This window comes from Thunnus thynnus, chromosome 9 (assembly GCF_963924715.1).
Source record: "Thunnus thynnus chromosome 9, fThuThy2.1, whole genome shotgun sequence".
NCBI lineage: Eukaryota > Metazoa > Chordata > Actinopteri > Scombriformes > Scombridae > Thunnus > Thunnus thynnus.
The window spans coordinates 27,534,451-27,551,320 of NC_089525.1; the positions used below are offsets into that span (position 1 = coordinate 27,534,451).

Consider the following 16,870-nt stretch of genomic DNA (forward strand, 5'->3'; position numbering starts at 1 on the left):
TGTTCATCTGGGCTCCTAACTATTGTTTTAAGACAGACTTGAAAAACTGTGAGCCCAATCTTTAACATAGTAAAGAAAAACAATGAAGCCAAATACACTTTAACATTGAGACCACTTAATTTCGGTATGTCCGACCGTCAGTGAAAGCACCATTAGTTCCGCCAACTTGTTGCCCCACTACAGAAACGCCTCCTTCTCCTTCTCCTCCTCCTCCTCCTCCTCGCGCCTGTCTGTATTTCAGCTGTCGCTCGGCCTCAGCTCGGTCACTGCTCACTGCCGATCAGAGCGTAAACATGGCTGCTAACCGGGTGATCGTGTATGGCGGAAGAGGCGCTCTGGGCTCAAAGTGCGTTCAACATTTCAAATCCAAAGGATGGGTGAGTGCAGAGAACACATTGCTAACAGGCTGCAGTGCTAAACCGTGAAGATGTTTAGCTCCGATGGTAAGCTGACTGCATCTCTTATTTCTCTCTCTCTCTCTCTCTGAAATAAACAGTGGGTCGCTAACATCGACATGGCTGCAAATGACGAGGCAAATGAAAACGTGATTGTCAAGTTGACTGAATCTTTCTCCGAGCAGGCAGGACAGGTGAGCTGCACCGGGACTCACATGTTTGATGTTCCTGTCTGATAAATGTCAAACTGAAGAGCCAACAAGCCGCAGTAAAGCTGTTGTTTTGGTATATATGTATATATATATATAATATATAATATACTCATGCAGAGTCAAGGACATATATATGATTTGTAAATTGTAATTTAATGAGGTAACACAGCTTTGCTAGAAAATGTTTACGCTTCATGCTGCGTTCAAGTCACAATTAGAAAAGAAGGGAAAAGTAAAGGCGGTTTGCCCCAAGCTGAGCTGATTGTAGAGCTACAACGATTCGTGGATTAATCAATGGAAAATGAATAGGCAACGATTCTGATAGTAGATTAATCAGTTTGGTCCTTTTTTACGCAAAAATGCCAAAATTTGAGGGTTTCAGGTTCTCAAATTTTCTTATGTTAAAGAAAATTTGATATCGTGCTGGACTGTTCAGACAAATTAAGTTTGATAGGAATAATAATAATAGGCTTAATTAGTAAATAATAAGCACTTAAACAACAGACACGTCTACAAAGTGCTTCACATACATAAAAACATAAAATACACAGTGCAATTACAAAGTGGAAAAAATTCAATCCAATCAAGACGTAGAAGACAATGAATACAAATCTTAATAATTAAATGAATAAAACATAACATGACAAACAAAACACTAATGAAAAGCCATTTTAAAAAATAGTGAATTTGATGGTGTCACCGTGGACTCCAGGAAGTTGATGTTTTATATACACCAAAAAAATTAATTGGAAAAATAATCGCAAGATTAATCAACAGTATATATAGTAATTGTTAGCTGCAGCCCTCTGCAACATTGGTAGTTTGGCTGCCTTTTTTCATGGCAGGCATCCACATTTTGTAATGTGTAAGTTGGACCAATTTTAGCCTTCAAACCCCCACGTTTAGATGAATTATATTATCCATGAGCCTTTCATTTTCTATTTTGCTTAACCAGTTCAAGCTGGATGAAAGACACGGTGCAGGCAGGGACGAGTCAAATAAAAATGTAAAATATAACAGTTAATATAGTTGTTATATCTTTTTTTAGATACAGGATAATATATTTTTTAAGTGCTTTGCATGAACTTCTGTATGTTTTTATTTCTGTTGCATTCCTCATGTATGCACAGTTATCTTTTTAATTCATCCAATCATAGGAGCATACTGTGATTGTTACTAACTAACTAACAAATGACTGTATGTGTTACTTGGATGCTACTGTGAATACTTTGCCCAAACATCCAACATTTTTTGTGTTGACCTGAACGCAGCATAGAACTGCCCTAGCTTTTGGTCGTGTCGAGATGGTATCCCTAGATTTGCGAAACTCTCACACATGTGCACTTGATTCAGCATCTGCATTCGTATTAGGAGAATGATGTGACAGCGCTGTGGCTGAGGTCTGGTTAGGTTTAGGCACAAAAAACCACTTGGTTAGGGTTGGGGAAAGATCATGGTTTGGGTTATGATCACTTGAAACGTGGCGTGGGTTAAAGTTACTACTTTAAAAGTTAGGAGACCTTCGTTTTTATGGTAACAGTAAACACCATGACAATTGTAGCGACACTCGCAGTTGGAAGCAAACAGCGATGTACTGCAGCAAAATCCTCTAAGTCCACTTTTTTTCAAGTTAGTCACAAATCTCGTGAGAGTTACGCAAATCTAGGCTTACTGTCTAGACACGACCCTCGCTGCTGCGTGAGCTGAAACTGTAATCGCCATTTAAACGCCTTTCATCTCCTGTGTGTGTGCCCTTTGGCATTAATGAAAAGGCGTCAGTACTTATCTCTCATTTTGTGCAGGTGACGGCAGATGTGGCCCGGTTGCTAGGGGAACAGAAAGTGGACGCCATCTTGTGTGTGGCAGGAGGATGGGCAGGAGGAAACTGTAGTTCCAAAGGTCAGAGTTCATACTTTGTGTTTGCTCAACATTAATCAACAGCCAGTTTTCTCCCTGCTTGCTTAAATTTGAAACAAACCAAAATAATTCAGATAATTTCGAGTATTATTTTTGAATTTCTGTATTTTATGTTGCACGAGTTCTTAGAAAAACAATCAAAAAGGCAATTAAGATGACTTTGAAGTTTTCTGTTTAACCCTGTGACACAATAGCTTTTATATCTGGTTCTAAGAGGATTGCCCTTTCTTATCCTGCCAGTTTTTTTTGCATTTATCTACAGCCAGCATGAAAAACTGCAACTGGCGGTAAAGGAAACAAGCTGTTCTCTGAATAATAAGGACAAGACTTGATATCCACTGTGCCGCTAATTAGCATTTGAGGGATGTTATTCCCAAATCCTGCCTTATCACACATGTTGTTCCTGGCTGTAGGGACTTTTAAAAGGTCAACACATAATAATCTGGTGCATCTATTGAACATACAACAAAATTTGTTCTTTATAATCACATGTCTTCCAGATTTATACAAAAACACAGATCTGATGTGGAAGCAAAGTGTGTGGACCTCCACTATTTCCAGCCACCTCGCCGCTCTGCACCTAAAAACAGGCGGACTGTTGACTTTGTCTGGAGCCAAAGCAGCCCTGTCAGGCACCGGAGGTAAGGCACACATTTGTGTTTACTGTTCTCATCGTGATAATCTGGTTAGGCCGCGTGTCACGTCAGGGTAACAGGCAGACTTTGACATATCGGAGACTACATTGCGCATACGTCTTTGTTGTCCAACTTGCCAATTTGAATTATGTTGGTAATAGAAATCGCCGTGGGGCTTTGACAAGTGGATTGACACACTGATCAGAGCCGTGGGGAATCTCACACAGTGAACAATAGCGAGAGGAAAAGGTGTCGATAAAATGGATCCAAGAAACAAAACAAGAGAAAAAAAAGATGGAATAGCCTAAGAGCTCCGTGGCAGCAGTGTGGTTCAGTGGTTAGAGAGTCTGCTTCATAGACAAAAAGTCAATGGTTTGGTTTGCCTGTTTGTCCATCAGCAGCGCTGTGCTCCATCAGTGTCCTTGATCAGTTGACTCTACCCTGACCTGCTCACTTATTATAAGATATCCTGAACAAGGCAAATATTTAAAATGTAACTAACTGGTGTTCATCAAAGAAGCTAAAGATGACAAAAGCAAAAGATGCCAAATGAATCAAATGCGACAAAAATTGGTTGAATAAATGTATTTATTATTACCAATATTAGTATCGTCTATCAAATAACAAATCAGGATGTTCCCTAAACAAATATTCATTCCTTTGAAATGCATGATAATAAAAATATAATACATGTTAAAATAAATTATCCTTTTTTTTTCAGATTTTGTTTTGTGACACATTCTTCTAGTACTTTTCACTTATACAGTAAACACAAGTATCACTATAACTTTATTAACATTGATTTTGTTTGGTTTTATTCATAATATACAGTATCTAGTGTGTGTGTATAGTAATATAAAAACTGCATAAGTGCACAGTTCAGATGATCGGTATTGAATAATATGTTGGATTATTGTTTAGCTCCAGAATCAAATGAGAAACATTGTACTTTTAGTGTGCAGGTGGATTTTATTCTTACTATGAGTGACTGTTGTTACCATGTAGAGCTGAGATGGAATTGAATGACAGCAACAGTCAGCCTTGTCTTAAAGTGTCTCTTGTCCCAACCAACGGTTCACCACCCAAAGGTAACCCAGAGATCACGGAGGACTCTAGAAACCAGAAAATATTCATATTTAAGAAGCTGGAACCAGAGATTTTTTGCATTTATTATTCATATTTATTTATGTTTTTAAAAAAATGACTCAAAACGAAGAATCAATTAACAGAATAGTCAATCTACTAATCATTGCAGCTCTTGTGACAGGAATTTTTCATTATTTTACGACGCTTTATACACTAAACAGTTAATCAGTTAATCAAATAAATATTCAATAGATCAATCCATATCATTGTTAGCTGCAGCCAAAGTATCATGTGACAGCAGCCTAACTCATGTTGGCCTCCGTGGCACCCAGAAAGGATTTGGCGTGATGCCATGTGATGTCCAGCTCTGCCTGTATCTGAGCTAACCATGTGATGGGCTGAGATCCAACTCCACAGCAAACAAAGCCCTGGCTCAGCACAGGGCCGACAAGCTCATTGGCTGCTGGCTTAGGAAGAGAATGACTCAGCAGTTGCGGCAGCACACATTATGCACATGGACAGTGTGTGTTAACGCTCACCTAATATCTATTGTTCTCTTTTGACTAAGCTTGTATTTATGTAGGATGCTGCTCCTGTGAAGGACCGACTCCTTTTTGGAATTGTAAATTAAACGTTAAAGAACTGTGAAAGTTATCGTCTTGTTTTCCAAAAATCCAATTTCTGTGAGTTCTAATTAAATGTTAGGCTATATTAAGAGCCAGATGGTAGGAAATATAACAAACAGTGTTGAGAGGTGCTCATGCTCATCCTTTTCTTCTGTGTGCTTTGATCAAACAAAGTGAGTGAAAAGTTAATAAGCATCCGCCAAATCCAGATCATCTGTGCAATGGAAACAGGAAAGCAGATTAGGATGACTAATTGTATTGGCTTCGACTGTTGTTGTTAGTAAAAGTTTTATGAATGAATACCCAGTTAAATGTTGGAAACGATAAGCAGATGTGTAAGATAATTAATCAAACTCGTTTTCTGTTTTTTTCTTTCTGTTTTGGGATTGACCAAATGTTCCTGAACAAAAACAAGTTCCCTCATCTAAATGTTTTAGTGTTGCGTTCGATGGTGTCCACCAGAATTGTAATCCAACTTTACTAGAAATTCCAGAGCAAACTTGAAAGGTGATAGACTAAGAAAGGGTTGGCAAACCACGTGAATGCTTTTTTAAAAAAATAATCTTAACCTCCAACATCGGATTTGAAACAGAGGTTGAACCCCAGAGGTGGAGGAGGAGGGGACTCCATGTGACTTGCATTTTGTTTCATAATCCCCAATCTGATTATCCTCCAAAGATTTGAAGATGCAAAATATAGCTTTCAGTGTTTGGATGCACAGAAAACCAGCCCACAGCCTCAGTCCAGTCCTCATTTTAACACACAGTAGATGCGGATTAGCCTGTGAAAAGTCAATAGTGCAAGATTTTAATCTGAATAGAAGTGGATATGAAGTGATGGAGTGACAATCTGGGACTCTATAAGTCTTTTGTTTAGGCTCTCCAAATGTAGCTTCTCATGATCCAGTGTCCAAATGCATCTTTTTCCCTGGAGCCGGTTGCATCACAAGTTAGTAAATTCTAAGTTAACATAGTTTTAATGTAAGTGTTTTTAAGTAGAGATTTATGCATCACTAAAATAAGAAGTGTTGAGCCACACGATAGTTATTCCATAGAGATGAGTTGTTACTAAGTATTTACAGATACTGACTAACTTGTGTAACTGCTACGTAGCTAACTGAACCAACTGTAAACTGACAAATGACCCGTTTAGAGTGAGCTTTTAGAATTTAAAAGGTAATAGGAAATGGTTGACACATCTGACACAGCACCTCATCAAAATCATGTAAACTGGGAAGATTTTAAATTACATATCACAAAAATAACATAGCATACTGCAAATTAGAGAATGTAATGCCAGTGACATTAGACTAATTGACCAAATAATATGATTATCATAATCAGTATTTTCCAGCCATGAGCACACCGTCAGTAGAGTCAGTCAGTCTGATTGGACGAGATGCATGCAATGCATTCTGGTTGTTGTAGGATTCCCCCTTATGAGCGGTATGGGGAATGACCAGCTAGTCTCCTCTAGTCATAGGGCACACATTTCCAGCATAATTGCACATTTCTACTTGATAAGTGACCTAGTTTTAAGAAATCCTCATATTCATAGCAAATAATTTTTCCTTTAAGCTTGTATGTAGCATTGACACGCAGACTGCAGCCTGCATTATTTCAGCTAATTATGACTTAATAAGCACAGACAAGACTACTTCATTTTCTGCAAGCTTTTGCACTAAGTGAGTACAACCTTAATTAGTCTGAGCCCTCCCTCTTCACATTTATATGTTGGACTTAAGCTGTCGCTCCTAAAAGGCGTACAGTGACAGCAGAGTGGGTTTCAAGGACAAACTGAATAATTAGGAGATTTAATTGTTGATGGACGCAGGGAATGAACGTGTGGCCTGTCAGGTACAGGATGTCTAAACCTGCAGGCTAACCTGGAGGGTATATAATGTACAGTTGCATATATGCAACAAATCAATGCAGTGTTGATTTCAGTGTTCTTAGACTACTGCATGACTGGTATCCCTAACCCTGGTATCCCTTAGATTTAGTCTCCATTTTGCTCTTGGAGAAAAACAAAAGCTTTGAAGAAAAGTCGTGTCACTACCCCTTGTTCCCATTGGTCAGTTCTTTGTAAGGTATCTCAGCAAGCCTGTCATAAGATTGGTTGAGGGGGGTGGAGCAGATGCTTAGCATTCTTTGGAAAGCCAATTTAGAGGGGGGACTTACTGAATCCAGATGCTGAAGCTACAAAACATCGCTCCAAGTTATCCAAGGCTGGTTTAATGTGAAAACAACACACTAAGTAGAGGGAAGAGAACAAGCAGTAACAGATGTGTTGCATGTAGTCAGTGAATCTATGTGATTTTGTTTATGCATTTACTTTTGTAGAGCTGTAACAGAAAATTAATCTGCAACTATTTTTCTAAGTCAAATAATCCTTTCACTAATTTTTTAAGCAAAAATGCAAAATTTAGCTGATTCGAGGATGTCAAATTTGATGATTTAATGCTTTTCTTTGTCATACATGATGGTTTTGGACTGTCAGTCGGACAAAACATTTGAAGACATCACATTGGGCTGAGGGGCAACTATAACTGATATTTTTCACTATATTCTGACATTTTATAGACAAAACGACTAACCAGTCAGATCAATCATTAGATTCATTGATAATGAAATAATCGTTAGTCGCAACCCTATATCACAGTGTGAAGAACTGGGTTGCATTTTACCTGGTTACTACTTCAGTTTTAAGTCTCAAGATGTTCCTTCCATAGATTTACTGATGTCTTTCCACTTGACCTCTCTCTGCTAAATCAATGTCATCCACTCTTGCACAAGGTGTGTTTTGCATTTGATGTGGTTTGTGGTCTAACCTTTGCAAACTGAATGTTTTCCAAGACACTAAAAAGAATATCCTCTCTGTAACCCCCAGGCATGGTAGGGTATGGCATGGCCAAAGCTGCTGTCCACCAGCTGTGTCAGAGTCTAGCAGCAAAGAACAGTGGGATGCCATCAGGAGCTGCTGCTGTGGCTATACTACCGTAAGTACTGCATTGAAATGCTGTGTACACATTTGGTCATAACGCACATTTAGTCCTGACGTTGGTGAATTGTATACAGCGCTCCAATGGCTCACCTAAACCATGGTGTGTGACAGGTAGGACAATGGAGAGCTCGAAAGGATAGTCAACCAAAAACCTATATTTTGAGTTTCAAATTCATATCTCCTGTAGGCTCAAAAGTGGATCTGTAAAAGTAACAGCTTTGTCTAACAGATGGCCACTGTAGTCTTCTTGGCTTCACAGCAGTTACAATGGATTCTAATGGCAAACCATTGCCACAGGAAAAACGTCCATGGAAATGTCTCACCACATCTGCAGTATAATTAACTTGCTGACGATCCATATGATTATTTAATCCTCAGAAGATAGATTTTCAGTGAAGAAGTTCCTTTTTAAAGGTCAAGAGAATTCCTCACACAGAAATAAACACTTTGCACAAACCGATGTCTGACTAATTTTGCCTTTTGGTTGGTAAGGCAGTCTACTCCGTCTCCGTCTCAGAGTGGCTGTTCATCTTTAAATTCTGCTTGCTTCTGTAGACCGTGGAAGGAAAACATATGAAACGGTTTATTTCTCTGGCAGTTTAACTTAAAAAAATCGGTACTTTAAGGGCCAGTGTGTAGAATTTAATTCCACACCTTCAGTTTGTATTGCAGGCTTTTTGTTAGAAAGAGGTCTCAAGTTGAGTTAACCCTGATTACATCATTTGGTTTTTGGGTTTTTTTTTTCAAACTTTTAAAAGCTCCCTCTAGAGCTACAGAAGACATTATACAACTGTTTTCACAGGCTGTTTTAGGACTCCTCTTGATGAGTCAACTTAACTTCATGTGTAAAATCACTGGAGTGACCTTTTTATGCAAAAAGCAACAAAAGAAAACTAGTACATGACCTTGAACTTCCATAGCCGCTAGTAAACTGCACACAACACACTCATGTTTACTGATCCAGATGGTCCATGATGCTTCATAACAAACAGATGAGAGTGATATATTTTAATTCCCTTGCATGATTGTTAGATGTTGTGTTTTCGCTCTGAAGTTTTATTACTTATTGCTGGTACGAAACAGATTTGTATCAACAATAAGTCATATCCACATCCAGCATCAGAATTTGCAAAACAGGACACATGATCAGTGTCTTTGTTAGTGTGGAGGGGATTCTCTTTTCTGTTACAGCCTCATATTGTGCTTTAGGTTAAAAGAGAAGTTGTGTATATTCAACATAAAGATCTTGCACATAGCAGCTTTAAATTCAGCCAACATTGCAAGCCGCCAGTAAAACGAGTGAAGATGAAAGCTATTGTGCTGTAAAATTAGCTGTGCCACATACTCCTTTATGTTAGATGGATAAGAATGTAGGTGAAGATAAGCCGCAGGAGAAAAGGAAAAAAAGATGAATAAGGCTGCCAATTTTACCCAGTAAATCTCTCGTCATGCACATGATCTGTTTTAAATGAATGACGCACACAATAGCCTTTGCATCACCGCCTCCTCTGTGCACATATTGAATTTAAAACCAGTGTTTTTTGCATTGTCATCATGAGAAGCTAGAAATGCATTTTCAGGGGTGTATCCGGCTCCTGCACCCTCTTTGGTTGCATTTTCCACCAACAAGAGGCTGGACTGAGTCTGCCTCTCCAGCATGCTGTCACATCTGTTTAGCATTAGCCTCATGACTTGCATTTCTGCTTTAGTCTGCATGCCCCAACCCCCCTAGTCCTGCTGTACCAACATATAGCGACACTATGTAATATATGTGAAAGTCACAGTATACACTGTTTTCCTGCAAAACCCAGGTTCTAGTTGAATGACAGCTTCTTTTAATTGAAATATTTCAAAACTATTGACTTTTCCTCAGTTAGTTTTTCAGAAAGCAACAAAGAAATAAGGATTTGTATTTATGCACCCTCTTCCGTCTTTATGAGAATTTTTTTCATGCTTTTTAATATATGTATAGAACTTGTACACCATGATGATTCCCTCCTAAAATACTACAGTACAATGAGCAGCTAGGTCAGGATGTTTTATTGTTTAAAGGCAAATTACACTGGGACAATGCATGTTAATATTATTTGCTTGTAACAAAGGTGATATGAACAACATGCTGTGTTGAATTGCTAAGTGATATTTCAAGTCATGAATATGATAATAAAATGGAAACACGATGCAAATGACTTGAACTTTTTTCTTTTAAAAAGAAAAAAATCCACACAACCCCTGTATGCAGCGCTTTGTTTGTGTGGAGATAATTCAGACTGCCAGCTCTGCTCTCTCTCCATTGTCCAGACGCTGCTACTCACCCTGATTGTCATCTGGTTTAATTTGGCAGGGTTACCTTGGATACGCCAATGAACAGGAAGTTCATGCCTGACGCAGATTTCAGTTCCTGGACGTCACTGGAGTTCATTGCAGAGTGAGTGCCGGAGCGAATGATAGTGCCTTTTCTGTCTTACTTAGTGGCTGTTTGAAGAATTTTTTTAAAAATTATGAGGGAACAAAATTGTTTTTTCATTAAACAGACCACAAAATGACAGATTTGTCTCTTCTGCCTTTGCATCCAATAATCTACCACCCAGGACATTTGCATCATCAATCTGTGATGTCTAGTGTTGTAACTTACCTTTTTTTTGTATTCTCATTTACGCTTAACCCGTCAGATCTCCTTTATTTAAAAAAATGCTTTCAACACTTACCTTTTACTCTCAATGAAAGATGGTTGTCTGGAATATACACCCAGATAGCATACAGAAGTGGGCCACTTCAGGCAATGATGTGCTGGCCTTCCTTTGGCCCGGACAAAATGGATGTGAGCCTGAAGTGGCCTAGATGTAAAATAACAAATAATGTCCAAATATTCCAAAACAAATGTGGGCCATTTTGGGCAAAGATGCGGTGCTTTCGGCGATGTGTAATCTGGATGTGACCCTAAAGTCGCCCATGTGATACATAGTGAATATGGCGCAAATATCACAAAACAAATGTGGGCCATCTTTGGCAAAGATCTGGCACAGTCAACAATGGTTAATGTGGGTGTAAACCAAAAGTGGCCCACATATGGTGCAGCAAATGTGGCCAGGTTATCTTAAAACATACCAAGGCCAGTTCTGACAAAGATACTGCACAGTAAGCACTGGCTTGACTTGATGTGAACCTAAAGTGGTCGACATATGATATGGTAAATATGGCCTTAATACTATACAACAAATTGGCCCACTTTTGGCAATTGTATGGCACAGTTAGCACTGGCTGTCATAGTGTGAGCCTAATGTGGCCCACATTTGAAATAGTAAATATGGCCCATATATTGCTGAACATTATCGGGCTACTTTAGGTAAAGATGTGGCATAATTGATACTGGCTTATCTGAATGTGAGCCTGAAGTGGCCCCGGATATGATGCAGCAAATGTGGCCTGTTTATCTTAAAACATATCTGGGCCAGTTCTGGCAAATGTACAACATAGTAAGCACTGGCTAATCAGGGTGTAAGCCTGGAATGGCCTGTATTTGAAATGGTGAATATGGCCCAAATATGGTTGAACAGTATTGGGCCACTATAGGTAAAGATGCGGCACAATTAGTACTGGCTAATCTGGAAGTGAGCCTGAGGTGGCCAACATATGATGCAGCCAATGTGGCCTGGTCATCTTAAAACATATCTGGACCAGTTTTGGCCAAGATACGGTATACTCAGAACTGGCTGATCTGGATGTGATATGATATGATATGAGATATGATTTACTGTGGTTCTAAATGAATCATAAAATTTTAGAGGTGAATGTGCATACACACCGATAATGTCTACAACTGTTAAGGTAAGATTCTCTGGAAATGCTCCTAGAAGATTATTTTTCTACAGCAAAGTGTGCCCTGGCCTCCTCCTCTTATAAACATGGAGTTTATAAGCAATTGCCTTGTTTGGTGCAATTAGGGTTGAGCCCCACACATACCCAATTGAACTCATTAACTGATAGCACCTTGTTGAGGGCTGCACAGCTTAAGGCAGCTGTCTTTCCAGTGACACACAAATGCTTTATCCACAGGCCCTGGAATTAGCAAACCACTTGCTTGTTGACTGTGACTGCGAAAACAATGTTGCTAGGTCTGTTGCTGGCAAACAGGAGTACATTGCCAAAATGCCAAAATTCCATGCAGGATGTGGGCCATATGAACATTAGGATTATTTGGTTCGTTCTTGGTTGACATGCAGTAATGCTGTGCTTGTGGCCCTGAACTGGCAAACAGGAGCGGACCGCCCAAGTGCTATCATTCCACGCGGTATGTGGGCCCGATCAGGGCCAGAATAAAAATGAACTGTGGTCCAGATGTAGGCCAGATTTGGTTTATTTGTTTAGTTTTTGGTTTACATGTGGCATTGCTATGGTTTGCTTGTGGCCCGGATCTGGCAAACAGGAACAGACCGTCCAAGTGCCATCATTCCATGCAGTATGTGGGCAATGTCGGGTGTCGGCCGGATATGGGCCACAGCAGTTTTGCTATCTGGGCAGTAAGTGGTGTGAGAGTGTAGTAATTTACATGTCTCTGATCACAGCCATGTCCCTTATTGACACTGAAACATGTCTTCATGTGTCTGATGAGAAGAGAATTTCTCTTTGATTGTTCAGTGTCGCAGCAAAACGGCCTCGCTCTTTGATTCTGACGGACTGACACCCCATAGATGCTTTAGATCACAGAGTCATTTTCAGTTATCAAACTTGATTAAAGCTGCTGGAAATAGCTGACAAAACATTTAGCCAGTTGTGCAATAAGAATATAAGAACACAGTGACAAACAACAAATCAGCCTGTAATACAAAGTACATTGCTGATAACCTGCTGCAAGCCTGCATATGTTGTATCAAAGATTCAGTCAAACTCTGTAGTATTTACAGTTTACATGACAGTTTAATTACATTGCACTTAACAGTTTGCTTGATACAAAATATTGTAATAGTGTTGTTTGACATGTCAGTGAACTACAAAGACTAATTAAGCAGTGTTATTACATTTTCTTAACGAAGATGTACAGTATAAAAATGAATAAGACGTGTAAACGGTCCTACTCAATTCATGAAATTTTTTGAAACAGGTTGATGAAAATTGCGAATTTGAATAACAGGTTGAATTAATTAGACTGGAAATATAAACTCAGCCATTTCTAAGAGTACACTAGGAACTTGCCTTGCCTTTGAGAGAGCTCCACATCAGTATAAATGCTGGCTGCATTTAGACAGAAGTTTGTGTTGATTACCACAGTGTTTACACTGTGTGGAGGGCTGGAGAGATTAGATGGGATTTGATCCAGTTTGATAATCCCCGAGGAAACAGATGAGGGTCTGAGGACAGAGATAGAAACTATCTGGATGGTGGAAAATTAAAAGAGGTGCCAATCCGTTGTCCCTTTTATCATTGTCCCTTTCCCTTTCATCTACTTACCTTTCTGGCTTTCTAAATGACAAATGTCAGTCATAAAACCTAAAACCTGATCCTCCAGTACATCATCATTACTTTTCAAAAAAATAGGTTTTGAAGTTTATTATTCAAGGCAAGGTAAACCTATTTATGTAGCACATTCAAAAGATATGAAGTATCCCCTCTCTACATGTGTCATCACTCGACAGTTAAAGACTACAAAGTTAAATCCTTTATGAGATGGGATTCTAGTGCTAGTTAAGGCTGAGTATAGTATGAAATTTTTAGTTTTGATTTGATATCTGTCTAACACTAGAAGCTGTACATAAACTTTGCTTAAACAAATAAAATACTGTCTAAAAGTTGCAAAATTGTGATTTGAAATGGACTAATATCTGATAAAGAATAAGTAAACAAGTCTGTATCTGACCCAGAATTTGATGCCAGCTTTGGGTAGTTTTCAGTTTTTGATACCTGATGCTATCGGTGGACACATTTTATTTGGTACCAGGTACTACTGAGGTTCAATAACCAGTTCTAGTGTTAGTCTCGGTAAATTGTAGATCCTCATTTTTACCATGCCAACTTGTTTCTGATTTGTAGGCAGATTTCTGTTATTTGTACACCTGAAACATGGTCCCAATCAACATTTTAACCACTTTTCTATATAAGTGTGCAGGGTGTATTCAGCTGCAGGTAACTATAGCAACAATCTAGCTGTTATGCCTCGTTACCAATTATCACTCTCACTGGTGAAACTAGCTTGGGTTTAACTGACCAAAATCCATGCTTATTTAAACACAGACTGCCGTTTTATAGAACTGCAATCCCAAATAAATCCTACATTAATAATTCAGCATACATACTGTAGGTGCTAATTAAAAATGGGTATATAAAAGCAGCTACTGTGCATTTTATTGATTTAAGTCCACAGGCAATTGAGATTTTACACTTAATGTTTATTAATGCACAGAAAAAAGTTACCATATAAATTAGAACTAGGACAGTGTTCAAAATTAAAATATATTCTCTTTCTTAAGATTATTTTTTGGGCAGTTTGCCTTTTATGCGAAAGTGACAGTTGAGATACAGGCAGGAAACACTGGAGAGAAAGGGGGGGGTTTGACTTTCATCAAAGGTCCCAGGCTGGAATTGAATCGGGGATGTTGCAGGTTTTTTTTGCAAGTTGACAGCCGCAATATATTTACAAATACTACTTCTGTTTCTTCATGTTGCTGCAGGATGTTCTTCAACTGGTCCACTGGGGTGAACCGGCCGGCTTCAGGAAACCTGATGCAGCTGCTGACCTCTGGAGGCGTAACCCAGGTTGTAGCTGCACAGTAGAGGACAGAGTGGAGCTGTGGAGACAGTGATGGGGGTTGGGGAGGAGAGAGGAAGAGATAAAGATGGATTGAAGCAGAGGGAGAGATGAGGAGAGAGGGGAGGATATGGGGCAGGAGAGTTGGTGAGATGGGGGGAGTGATGAAGAGGGTTGCAGGGTATAGAGGTGAAGAAGAGAGATGGTGACAGAGAGGAACTGAATGAAATAGGGAGGTGGAGAGATGACGGCTAGATGGGTTTGTTCTGGTGGGGTGAAGAGAAGGGGGGGCTCTCAGTGCAAATGCAGGCTCACAGCGCCATCTAGCTGTAGGTCACTGCAATTATCCCACTGTTGCAGTCAATCAGACCGTGTTAAATCTTCAGAAATGGAAATACACCATTGGCCAGTTTGGGGTACACAGACTGAAGGGTGCTCTCCGACAATTTTGAGAATTTCTTCAAAGTATTCAGACTTTATTTAAAAGTGAAGTGAAATTGTGCTAAATGAAAAACATTTCATATCAAAATGTGTATTTAGATCTTATTCGGTCCAGCCTGTGTGCTAGCAGCCACTGATTAAGATCCATATATAATTTGTGATATGATACTATAGTAATTCTGTCAAAGCAGTGTTATTACAATCATTAGAATGTGGAAAACTGCAGAAAAAGAATGATCCGTGTCTTCAATCTACTTATAAGGACCCTTCTCTCTCCAAAATGCTTACTAGGAACTTCATACCTACAATACATACAGTCATATTGTACCTAGAGACATTCAACTCAAGACAATGTCATTCCTCTGTGACGTCTGTAGACCTTTTTAGTTTGTACTGTTTGTAGTCCTTGAAGATCCTCTGCCACTGCGGAACCTCAAAGTTGAAGAAAGCCGCTGTCTTCTCGCATACGGACAATACGCTTTGGAGTGGAGTGGCCTTATTTTATGTTGGTGACTATCAAGTCCAAGTGTCCTTGGTGTCCTAGGTATGAAAAAGGTGCTCTGTCCTGTTGTGAGTTTTCTAAGTCATGTATTGTAACTGTGTCAAATTCACAATAAAATAAATCAAAATAAAGGAACTATGTGAAGTTCAAAGTTCTTTTTTTGCCCTGGAAACAGTAGTTAACAAAACAATCTCACCTCAAGGTCCATTTAGTAGCTTGTTTTGAAGCTTATAGTTATATATCCCAAGAGCTCTGTGTTTGAAATTTGCATGCCCTCAGAAATTCCAACAATGGAACGAGTAGTGTCCATGGCATGTACACTACTTTCTGCTTACAATCCCAAAATACTGTGTGTTGCATTGAACAAAAAATTACAGTCATGACACTACACCTGTCCGTGATGACACAAGATGAAGATTATCCATTCTGTAAATGTCCAAAACCTAAACTTACTGTTAAATATAGAGATGGCTACTAAGTAATGTCGGAACCAATCGGCTATCTATCTGAAGACGATATAGCCTCTGGGAGCAAAAGCCAATATTTTGGGGATTCTGGTGCAGCAAACAGATAAATGGATAACAGATATCCAGGCCAAGACTTTCTCTCCCGTGTGCCAGTCGTTGTTTACAGTCCAATTACCAATTTGAGATGGTCCGGATGACATTTCAGCTAATCTCTATAAAAGGTATATGCATATATATATATATATATATATATATATATTTTTTTTTTTTTTTTTTTTTTTTAAAGCTAAATTGTCATCAGGCAATAGTCGATGGGTTCCAAGATTGCATTTTGGCCAATGCATTCTGCCTCTTTTGCTCTCCACAAGGACTGTTTACCTGCATGTTACCAAAACCTGCTCAAACGTGATTGGTCAATACTACTCGGACTACAAAAGGAAACCAGAATGCTTCCGGTACCAAAATCTTGCTCTGTTGCCTACAGATTCTGCATTCATATGCAGATATCTGTGTATAGAGATTAGCATCTATTATTATAATTCAATCAAAAGATCAATTGTTGTAAAACCTACTCAAGGTGAACATTTGATTGTCATTTGAAAAAAAAAAGTCGACACAATACTGTATCACACAATTCAACATGAGTCAAGTAATAATTTACAACTGCATCAGAGTTAAATGTGCTGATATTTGACCTTTAAAAAATAGACATTAGATATTCAGGGAAACTTAAAGGAGATGGCAGGTGACATTTTATTTTTTGTTATTGTCAACAAATCTCATGAAAGAACCAAAACCAACAATGTCTCAGTTCATCTCCCAGTGCTTTCTGACTTCCATGCCC

The 16,870-nt window shown here is 39.0% G+C and overlaps 1 protein-coding gene across 1 annotated transcript; it reads left to right on the plus strand.

Annotated features, from left to right (window-relative positions):
- Positions 1-212: 212 nt before the first annotated feature.
- Positions 213-15,690, plus strand: qdpra (quinoid dihydropteridine reductase a). Its single transcript, XM_067599914.1, has 7 exons — positions 213-377; positions 497-589; positions 2,410-2,506; positions 3,025-3,165; positions 7,761-7,869; positions 10,219-10,302; positions 14,540-15,690. Exons 1-7 carry the CDS (start codon positions 294-296, stop codon positions 14,640-14,642), a joined length of 711 nt encoding a protein of 236 aa, XP_067456015.1. The 5' UTR covers positions 213-293; the 3' UTR covers positions 14,643-15,690.
- Positions 15,691-16,870: the final 1,180 nt, after the last annotated feature.

What these genes read in the sequence shown, in the direction of transcription:
- qdpra (XM_067599914.1), top strand. Translation starts at nt 294, where the DNA reads ATGGCTGCTAACCGGGTGATCGTGTATGGCGGAAGAGGCGCTCTGGGC. An exon ending in TCTCCGAGCAGGCAGGACAG is followed by an intron (nt 590 to 2,409) that starts GTGAGCTGCACC and finishes CATTTTGTGCAG; the next exon opens with GTGACGGCAGATGTGGCCCG. An exon ending in GCTGCTGTGGCTATACTACC is followed by an intron (nt 7,870 to 10,218) that starts GTAAGTACTGCA and finishes TTAATTTGGCAG; the next exon opens with GGTTACCTTGGATACGCCAA.